At 36.6% G+C, this 11,057-nt stretch overlaps 1 protein-coding gene across 2 annotated transcripts; it reads right to left on the bottom strand.

The window, feature by feature from the left end:
* Positions 1–5,275: 5,275 nt before the first annotated feature.
* Positions 5,276–8,441, bottom strand: nkx2.4a (NK2 homeobox 4a). 2 transcript variants are annotated; one of them, XM_057344154.1, is made up of 2 exons: positions 7,670–8,441; positions 5,276–7,309 (listed from the first exon to the last, which is right to left on the bottom strand). In XM_057344154.1, exons 1-2 carry the CDS (start codon positions 8,034–8,036, stop codon positions 6,678–6,680), a joined length of 999 nt encoding a protein of 332 aa, XP_057200137.1. In that variant the 5' UTR covers positions 8,037–8,441; the 3' UTR covers positions 5,276–6,677. The 2 variants fall into 2 exon arrangements, with proteins under 2 accessions (XP_057200137.1, XP_057200136.1); XM_057344153.1 differs by having other exon boundaries at positions 5,276–7,336; positions 7,670–8,440.
* Positions 8,442–11,057: the final 2,616 nt, after the last annotated feature.

Genomic DNA, 11,057 nt, shown 5'->3' with positions numbered 1-11,057 from the left:
ATATTCAAAACTTACAATATTATGCCCTACAAGAAATAAATATAAAAAATGAAAAATAGAAACTAAAAAGCTGTGTCATTCAATATGTCATTCAATATGTCATTTTATGTACTGTGTAATAAATAAATAAATACATTTATTTAAGAAATATATATTTGAGCTGTATTTAGTAGTTAATTTTCTGTTGCATTTGTGGTGATTTTTTTAATAAAAATAAAAATTGAAAATGACAAAAAGTAATTTAATGCCCCCCCACAAAAAAAGAAAAATATATATATATGTTTAGCTGTTTTCAGTAGTAAATTTTTTGTTGGGTTTAGTGTGTTTTTTAAGAAAAAGAAATAAAAACAACAAAAAAATTACAATAGAATGTCCTACCAAAACCATATACAGTATATATTGTTGCATTTGTGGTGTTTTTGTTTTAGAAAAATAAATGATGTCAAAAAAATATAACATTCTGTCCCACCAAAAATAAATAAATTAATTAATTAAAACACACACACACACACACACACACACACACACACACATATATATATATATATATACAGTATATACATACATTTAAAAAAAATGTGTTGCTGTTTTTAGTAGTTAATTTTCTGTTGCATTTGTGGTGTTTTTTTTAAGAAAAATAAAAAAGTTACAATATTATGCGCCGCCGAAAACCTATAAATTTGATTAAAAAATAATATTTTTTCAGCTGCTTTCAATAGCAACGAAGAATAAAACAACGAATAAAGACGAAGAATAAAGTGCCGATGTGTCCAGGATCATGTCAAAGGCTCATGTCCATCCAGCGGTGTTATACACTAGAATAAATCAGGACATAAACATATGCAATATCAATCCTCCCTCTCACACTTGTGAAGTGGTTGCACACAAACAATTCATGCTATTGCCTGCCTCCATTTGAACCACCATCCACCTCTGCCCTTATAAACAAACAAGGCCCAGTCTCGCAGCTGGCCATCGCCTTGGCAACTGCGGATTGGGAAGAAGCTGTGCGCTAGTTTGAAAGTGTAGCATTGTACGAGTCTTGCAGGGACCTAGAATACTTCAACACTTCACAATGTGGCCCATTCAACCCTGATTTGAATTTTAGGAGCCGAATACAAATCAGATACTCGCAGCTCTTGAGAATCCCATTGTCATCTGAAGCATTTTCATCAAGGCATACAAATTTTCACAATTGTCTCATTCAGAGCTCATGCTAAAGAAAGATCACATGTAGGCTAACGGGTGAAACATTTCATTAGAGATTTCGCACATAGTGACTATATTGAAAACAGAGATTGCAAATGATGAGTAGTAATGAATAGATGACGCGTCGCGATGATGTGCGATGCAAGAATTTAATCGTATTGAGTGGATAAGAGACCTTTTTGAAAAGAAGAGAATATTAATTGCAATTTATTTTCACGGTGTGATCAGATGAAAAAGATGACATATGAGATCTCTTTAATTTGTTAGTTATTTCTATGGCTGTCAAACAATTAATCGATGAATCGTATCCAAAATAAAAGTTTGTGTTTACATAATATATGTCTGTGTACTCACAAACATAAACATACATGGGTATATTTAAGAAAAATATTAAAAATAATAAACATTTATGTAACATTTAAATGATAGGTAAATATAAATAAATACAACTAAATGTTTCCTAAATATGTATACTATGTTTTTGTGTTTATAAATGCAAAATTAATATGCACATACAATCAACAATCTACATTCAATTTACATCTCCGTACTCTTTAAGGATTTCAACAATCATATTCTCATTTGTTTTGTTTTTTTTCTTCTGAGCAATTTTATAAAAAACATCTGACACCAACTGACCACAACTCCATTAAAAGCTGTGAAAGAGCAGCTACAGAGTTATAGTTGCTAAAACAACTGCTAGTATAAATACAAATTCAAAATAATGAATGTGGTTCAAATGCCCCTCGCTTTAGATCTTCTCCAAAAACCTTGAAACCATCCCATTCCAATAAGGTCCAATAATATCAAATATATGAAATGTCTAAACACATTTCTCTCGAGTGCTGTTTGCTGAAAGTAATGAGGCATAACTAATGGCATACAGCCGTAATGACAGTGACGCTGGGACCGGCAGCTAGAGACAGACCGGCCATTGATTCTTGCTTTAGACCTCTTGAAGTTCTAATCAGCTTCTTTGGTCGACCTGCACAGGGCTATTGTGGCTGCGTGTCACTCGAGGTCAGTAGTTATTAGTGCCGATTGAAAACAGTTTCTTTAACAACTTATAAGTGGCCTGAATAAGATGCATAGGGAACTTGGAAGAGGGATTACTGACCGGCCCGGGCAGCACACACAGGCATCGAGAGGAATGTGACATGGTTTAATAATAAGGGATCCAACTCTCTCTCTCTCTCTCTGGTGTACAGAAATGAAACAGACTTTAGAGGGTTGTATTTCCTACACAATGTTGGTGGAATGTTATTCATAGCGCGCAACAGAATTAAATAGTTCGAGATCTAAAATGCAATGATTTTGTTGGCGAGCGAGCGCTTACGTATCCGTTCCATACTCCTGGACAAAGGCAACGGCAAAATGCGCTGTCATTTGTTTAATTTTATGGAAAGCCATTAGAGAGAATTGCTTCCAGAGTCCTTTGACCCGCTGGAAATATTTGTCATTGCGTTGAAGCATTTGCCCGCTATTTTCCCCCCGTTTGAAATGGTCCAAATTGGGAGCGTTTGCATTTCTAGGACGCGGTCTGCTTTGATACAACAAAGCATTTTACCTATATGAAAACTCACCCTGCCGGGCCTTGGTATCTGCGCTATTATATAGGCTATTTCAGCTTGAAATAAGTCAAGTTTCAGTGTGCTGAGACGTGTGTTGCTCTTCTTGGAGAAAGGTGTATTGAATTTTAAATGTACAATCGAGAAACAGTATTCAATTAAAAGTGTATCTCAATTAAAATGCATAGAGGTTAAGAAACTATTCACAAAGCACCTTCAGCTTGTGGGTGCAAAAGTGTCTACTTTTGTTTGGAAACTGAAGTGTGAGTTGAATTGGGGGGGTATTGGGGGCTACACAGTCAAACACGATTTTGGACGATGCTCCATTAGATTGATAAAAACCCATGGAAAGTGTAGATGGATTAAGTGATGTACGTATGCATTTCCCTTCAATTTTGTTTTTAAGTTTATTAAACACTTTTTATTAAACACTTATTTTGTGTTCTCCGTATCTTTCTCAATGTTTAGAATGTATATATACAGATCGATAGAGCTATAGAGGAAATTGAATAACACTTATCATTTACATTCAGGCATAGCTAAGATTCTTTCAATTCATCACCTGGGCAATTGCATGATTACCTATGAACAGACTCACAGCGTTGTGATTTTTGTAAACTGTTTTAGGAGTGTCAAATTCGTTCCCACATAAACTGTAATTCTGACGTCAAGCTGCCTTTGCCAATTAGTGCAGTCCAGGTTGCTAGGTCACCGCGGTCAATTGAAAGACACATCAATAGAACTTGAAAAGGTTTCTCCGCGATCAGACGTTCTGACATATTAAGTAGAATAATGGCCGGGGAAAATACAGACAAGGCCCCCGGGCTGGATTCAAATTACTCAGCGGTAAGAATTTGTTAAGATCCTGCAATTAGTGAGGAAGAATGGTGCTCCAAAAAACCTAGAGCATAATTGTAGCAAACCAAACTCGAATATCTTTGACTCTCCGTGCTGTGTTTTCCTCGTCTTGAATAGATATTGAAAAGCATATTTCTGGACTTTCTATACGCTTTTGTAATCTGTGTTATAATAAGCAGGATTCACAGAGTTTGCATCACTGCGCGCGCGCGCACACACACACACACACACACACACACACACACGCACACACACACACACACGAAAAAAACGCAACAAAGTTACTAGAAATGTAATCTGCTATAATCTATACATTGATGTGCACTTTTTTTCTTTGTTGTGGACACACAAGTCAGTAAATTATGCCATTAATTGTTATCCTACAATATTTAACTACGTTTGTATTTTGCACTGAAATTTGTGTGTGTATGTGTGTGTTTATTCAGTTGCTCAAATTAAAAAAATGGAGAATTTAGCTACATTTCATAGATTGATATAGTTAACAGGAGTTAAACATTTTTTATGTAAAATAATTATATAGTTATACTGTATAATATGTAATACATATATAACACATATTATATAGAAACAGTATAATAAATGTATAATAATATAATAAATCATTCACATTCTGCCTCCAACATCACATGCAATCTTCCACAAGCCTCAGTAAAACAGTATCATAATCAGCCACAGGTTAAAAATACAGGCTTTGACCAATGTATCCATTATCAGGCCACAGATACTTTATAATCACAACCAAACATGTCTCACCGGCCATTTAGATATATTTATTTATCAGAAGCAGTCTCATTCATGAAACATGGCTTGGATGCCAAAATGAATATTTTCCTTTTGCTTTAAAGTAGTTAAGTTTAAAAAAGGTCCATATCTAGCCTACTTTCCACTGCTTTTAATGTAAAACAGCTCCTGCAGATGGGTTGATGCTAGCTTTTCATACCTTTTTTTATGTTGAAAGTACTTGATTCCCACTTTGCATGAAATCTAACTGTCTATTTTGAGTGTATGTTAATTTGGATTTCTTAATTGAAACTTTGCTAAATAGTTGACTCAAAGGGAGCTAGAGCATTGTAACTCTATTGTATAAAATAACAATAAATAAAAATACAAATGTAAAGTTTTCAAGGTTTGTCACTGAATGACTTTACCATTAAAAATTACCTTTGTTTTGTTTTGTCATTCTTATTTTTCTTACTTTTCCCGCAATTTAAAGCTAGAAATAATTTGCTTCATATTAGGCCTATTAATATTAATACTGCTTGTAAAACAGCTCTTTAGTCAACGCAAAATGATTTATTTTTAAAACACAGATGGAAATAAACTAATAATATACTACAAATAACAAATTTATCCGTATTACATTGTACTGCTCATACACATTATTATTAGAGTCAAAAGCACAGCATGTTAAAGACGCAAGGAAAAAAACTAAACATAGGCCTACTGAAACTTAACTTCTTAAAATCGTATTTCCCTTAATGCAAAAAGAAAACCGCTTTGTATTTCCTTGGCTAAATTCTTTCTCTTGCATCAGTACGTAGATACAAATATTATAGGACAACATAATGTTGGAATCTGAACATATTTATTGTTAGTTTGAATTAGCATAAACGAGGTGTAAACTATAATGTTTTCTCTGTAGTTTAGCAAATGGTTCGCCACTTTTTTCGAATAAAAAATAAATTTTGCGGAAAAGTATAGAAATGGAAGTTATTGTTTTCTGTGAGCACAATGTATCCTTTGCCTGTTCCTTAAGTTCTTCTTATTATTATTCTTGGTTTGTGTTATAATTCTTATTACTATTGTTTTTATATTATTGTTGTTAACTTTTTAACTATTATTGCTGTTGTTGCATAAAATTTTGTATCAGATTTGTTTAAATTAGTAAATTTATTAGTTACTGGCTTGGTATGAAATCTTAACGATATAGTAATATTAAGTTTTTAAACAGTTTAATGTATACATTTGCACTGCAGACGTTTAATTATTTCAGGCAATCTGTACATTTACGGATTAAATATTTGAAGAGTTTGGTTCCAAAATGAGATAACTCGGAAAATTATGTTTTTGTTTTGTGCATTTGAATTAATATGAATCAAAATACAGTTGGTTTGTTTTTATTTAAGCCATAATTACTCAAAAAATACTGCGAACTAACACAATAAAACACATTAATAGCATGATAACATAATAAAAAACAGGATTTTTGAACAATTTTAAAAAGGGAGTTATCTCATTTTCGAACCAAACGCTTCACTTGTCTTTCTATTCAAAAGTAACCACATGGACAATACAAAGTTTTCCCCAACTGCCCCTAATTAATATTATTCCGTTTTTTCAGTAACTACTTCAAACAATACAAACATTACTGTACACAAATTAATTCCCCAACAATGGCGGGCAGTTTAATGGATTTATTGTATCGTTCATTCGATTCGAAACATATACAGCAGCCATCGTATTTGTGTCTGTTTTAACTTATAAAAAAAGAAAAAAATAGAATAAATGACAAACAAAAAGACTGAAACATTTATATTACAACAGAAACTTAAGAGTTAGCGAAATATACAACCCCTACTTTTCATTTATCTTAATGAATACATTAGTTTACAATAGTGGTTTCATATCGTATCCAGGCATTTATCGTTTCTTGCTAGAAGTTCATACCTGAATTATGAAACATTGCTTCCCGTGTCGTGCCATTATCATAGTTCTGGAGCAGCAAGTTTGTTTAACCTTTTACTAGCGCAACAAAGGGAAGTCCAAAACATACAGCATGAGAATAAAAAGTATTTGATCGTCTCGTCCATTGTGAGAGCAGGGTCTTTGTAGAAAATCGTGCCCACGAAAAGTGTTTTTAGAAAAAAGGTGGCACATTTTCCCCAAAAGTCCTTCGATCCGATCACCCGCGTAAAAATCTTCACATGGTCGCATGATGCGTAATGCAAGTCCCCATGCGTAATAATTCAGACGACTCTAAAGTTGCGTAAAAAAACAAACAAGGAAAGGAAATGGTCGGTTTTACCACGTTCTGCCATAAAGCAGATTTGAAGTGACCATGTTATTCGTGTAATCAACGGTACCGTCCATCTGGCCCATTGTGTTCATCTGCGAGTGGAGTGACGGGGGACTTGGTGACATTTCCTCCAGGTCTTGGGCCTGAACCAGCGCTACGTTGACCTGCTGATTCATAGAGTTGCTCGAGGTAGGAAGCACGACCCCCGAACCGTTCTGCTGCTGCTGTTGCATCTGCTGCTGGTTCGGAGTCGGTGTGTTGGAGCCGTTTTGACAAGGCTTGCCGTCCTTCACCAACACAGGCACAGCCACTCTCCTCGGCGACTGCTGCTGTTGACACAGGTTGCCCTCCTGTTGAAGCTGCTGGGTTACTTTGTCCTTGGCCTGGCGTTTCATCTTGTAACGATGATTCTGAAACCAGATCTTGACCTGCGTCGGGGTCAGATGGATCATGCTAGCCAGGTGTTCCCTCTCTGGCGCTGAAAGGTATTTCTGCTGCTTAAATCTCCTTTCCAGCTCGTACACTTGCGCCTGAGAGAAGAGCACCCGTCGCTTCCTCCTTGGAGCCGCGTGCAAGGGTGGGATGGATTTGGTGGTGTCTGCCATGCCAGTCAGCGTGCCCATGTTCATGTTCATACCTGTGGAAGGTCCCATGAATCTAGAAACTTCAAAATACGCATACAGATGTACGACCATTCAATAAGTAGCAGAATCAATTAGTGTATAATGCTTGCTTTCTCATTTAATTGTTGTCTAGAAGTGCAGCTGCATTTACGCGCGCGCACATAAGGCAAACAATACAACATGTTTCAAATATAAATAACAAACATGAGCAAAGATGGACTTCTTAGAGAAAATCAGCAGCCAGGAGGAGATTATAATAAAACGGTGTGCTTTAAAGCCTAGAATGAGTAATAATTGTTGATGCGTAAACGTGATGCTAAACGCAAATGAAATGAAAAAATGGCTAAAAACAAATGAATAAAATCAGAACTTACTTGTCGAGTACCTAGGGTCAGGATTGGCGCCGTACCACCCTGTTGCTGCGCTGTTTCTCATAGTTTCTTGGTAAGAGGGTAGGTCCCCCATGTTGCCAATACTGCCATTGCAGTAGCCCCCCATTGCACTATGCGAAAACTGAGAAACGGAGTGTGGCATGTGGTAGGTGGTCGCCACGGTGGCGTTGTGGCCCATAGAGTGCTGCTGCATGCCAGTCTGGGACACCTGAGGTTGCCGGTAGGCTCCCAGCGGAGATGTGAGGTTTCCAGTGCTCTCCATGCCACTGAACTTCTTGTAAGTCTCCTCGATTGGGCTCAAAATATCTGTCACTGAGAAAGGTGTCGTATGCTTTGGGCTCAGCGACATGGTTCAGAAAGCAGATGGATATTTGGCGCTCGAGCTGCAGCCGTGTTGTTGTATCAGCTCTGTTCTCGTGGACGTCGACGTAAGAGAGTGCTTGTAGTATGCCTGAGATCCGATTGATCGCCTTGGAGAAGGAGGCGAGCCCTGGCCACTCTTATCTCAGGTTTATTGTAGCCAGGCGCCAGATTTACGACAAACATGAGGGGCGGAGCGACTCCCTGGACTAGCAAACAATAGTCATTGACATCTCGGCAAGATAATTGAGAAAAAATGTTGTTAGTCTCATATTACGTTTAGCATCGTGCCATTTGCTATTGTCACATGTTTTCTCTTTTTTTATGCCGCTAAATGACTTCCCCAAACGCGTAGTGTTTGTGCTGCCTCTAAACTATGTTGTCAGCTTGTTTAGAGCTTGTTTCTGCCTCTCTCTCTCTCTCTCTCTCTCTCGCTCTTCTTTTTTAAGGCACTGTTAATCTGCGTCAATGGGGAATTCCATACTTTTTCCAACTTTGAGAGCACTCTGAGAGTCATAAGCGCCAGTGCGCACTGTCAGAGAGGGACAATGGAGACCCCCTCCAGTCTATGACCTAATTTATGCGTCTTAAGCATCATTTTGCGCCGCCGGTGAGGGCCTCGTCCAAATTAGATCATAGTTTGAAAAATCCGCATAAAAATCACACCAGAGGTACAACTGACTCGCGTTTCTTTCTGTTTCTCGAGTGTGTATCTCGAGTGTATGTTAATGAAAACGTGTGAATGTTTTATTGTGTTATGTCATTGCTATTAATTATGTAATTATATTATGTGTTATAATTATATATTATTATGTTGCAACTTGGTTACTTTAATAAATATTGTTTAAATCGAAAGAATAATATGTGATAAATATCAAGGATATAAGATCCATCTATTTTTCTGGGGGAGTACGTACTTCTCTCAAATAGTAAATATAAACTTTTTTTTCAATTTGAATAGCCTACGTCTGCCAGGTAAATTTGACCTTTATTCTGCTTTTAGCCATTATACCAAGTAATATTTTAACCTAATCACTCAGATTATGGATGTTAACAAATTATAAACCATTTTATACCATGGTCTTTCTGAATACTCGATTCTGATTGGCTAGAAGGTGTGCATTAAAACCCCTTAACGCACGTAGCTCCAGTAAGTTTGTTTACATTTGAAATTTAACTGACAAAATCACAGTAATTTTCACGTGTTTGATGTAAAATTTCACTGTAAACATCAATAAAAGATTTAACTTGGCAAATGACCATGGTATAAGCGAGATAATCCACAGCTAGCCGTGCGTTAAAGGGTTTTAATGCACTTCGCAGAGGTTCTTGGCCTCCACGTCATGCATTAAAACCCTTTAACGCACGGCTAGCTGTGGATTGGCCTATCTATAAAAATGAATAAAAAAAAGCTTGGTTCATGTGGATAGGGTAAAAACTGTAACCTAATGTGTGATTTTAACAATAACAGTATTTTAGAAAGTCACATCTGTAATTTTCCAACACATTGACATTTTTATTTTGCTTGCTCTCATTTTGACAGTTTTATGTAAACGTCCGACTCTCGTTTTAAGTACGCTATAGGAAACAAAGCAGAGTCCAAAATTTGTGACGCTTTTAAGTTTCTGGCAAGGAATATCTTCATGCTGGCATCCATCAGTCACGTTGAACACACCTCTTGTCAATATGACCACGTGGGTAGATGCTGATCTCAAACTTTACAGCAAAATACGAGCTCTGTTTACTCCATCGAGGTGAAATTTCACGGTCTCGGCTTTGGTCTCCACGATATCACATTTGTGGTAAACTTACATCGACAGCAAACACCAACTTTCAGCCTCCTCATAATAACACTAATAAACATTTAGCAAAACGCAATATTTAATTCTGGGTATATTTGGGTTGATTCCGAGAGCAGATGGATCACATACAGTAGTTTGGTTTGTGACTCACATAGAGAGAAACTCATCTAAGGCTTTAGGCTCCTGATCCATTAGGTAAATGAGGGCCACTCAACCTTGCGCAATATTAAGGCAGAGAGCATGACCAAGGGCCAAGCAGCCGCCTCATTCTACTGCTGCAGGAGAAACTGCTGGATGAGCGGCTGACCGATCACCATTTCAAGTATTGAAATTCACTCAACCGAATGCACAACACATTTCGTTTGTATCTTATCCTGTAATGGGGAAGAAACGAATGCTATCTTTCCTCAAAGATGGACTAGGATACTGGACTGCATTTTCTCAGGTACTGAAACAGGTTGTCTTGTTAAAAAAAAACTTAAATGGCTTTGCGTTGATGATGGCGTGTTTGTGGCGTTTAGGCTAAATAGTCTGCTTTGATATGTTGATGTAAATTCAGAAATTTGGCGAATCTGTAAATTTTTTTGCATGTGTGCCCGCGCGTGATGAGTGTGCCAGAACAAATAAAACTTTTAACAAACTTTACATACAGTGACTGTTCAGTTTAATAAAATGAATGACTGATGAAAATACTAATGTCTGTGTATTGCCTATAGCTTTTGAGATGCAATTTAAATTCATTCAAAACATGCATTTTTGTCTAACGCATGTGTCTATAAATGGAATTGCCTATCATTGTCCCAAAATGTCTTTAAATGTGCAGAATATTTGTTCATACTGTCAAACGTAAAAAATAACACAAATATTGGCGTGCTGAATATTCTTTTATTAAAACCAAACTCTTAGTTAAGCAGATTACGCGTCAGTGCGCCAGCAAATCTGTGCGCACAGCAGGTACATAATACAACAATTTATAGTGCAAGTGGATATGGTGTTCGTGCCATTTTGTTTGCGTTTTGCTTTGTGTTAGCTGTCACCACTTACACATTATAAGAGATGTTGGTCATTATCTAGCCATCAAAACAAATTTTATTTCCGTCAAATGTATACACGCTTTCATCCGCGGTTTGTTTTATATTTAATTTGTAATGCAATAATTTTCATTTTTTCAAACAAGCTCGTTTAAATCAGGTCGTAAATGTAAGCCT

The sequence above is a fragment of the Triplophysa rosa genome, linkage group LG10 (assembly GCF_024868665.1).
Source record: "Triplophysa rosa linkage group LG10, Trosa_1v2, whole genome shotgun sequence".
Taxonomy (NCBI): Eukaryota; Metazoa; Chordata; class Actinopteri; order Cypriniformes; family Nemacheilidae; genus Triplophysa; species Triplophysa rosa.
Note: the sequence above shows the minus strand (reverse complement) of the source record. Positions and strands in the feature narration are given on the sequence as shown.

What these genes read in the sequence shown, in the direction of transcription:
- nkx2.4a (XM_057344153.1), bottom strand. Translation starts at nt 8,036, where the DNA reads ATGTCGCTGAGCCCAAAGCATACGACACCTTTCTCAGTGACAGATATT. An exon ending in TGACCCTAGGTACTCGACAA is followed by an intron (nt 7,337 to 7,669) that starts GTAAGTTCTGAT and finishes CGTATTTTGAAG; the next exon opens with TTTCTAGATTCATGGGACCT.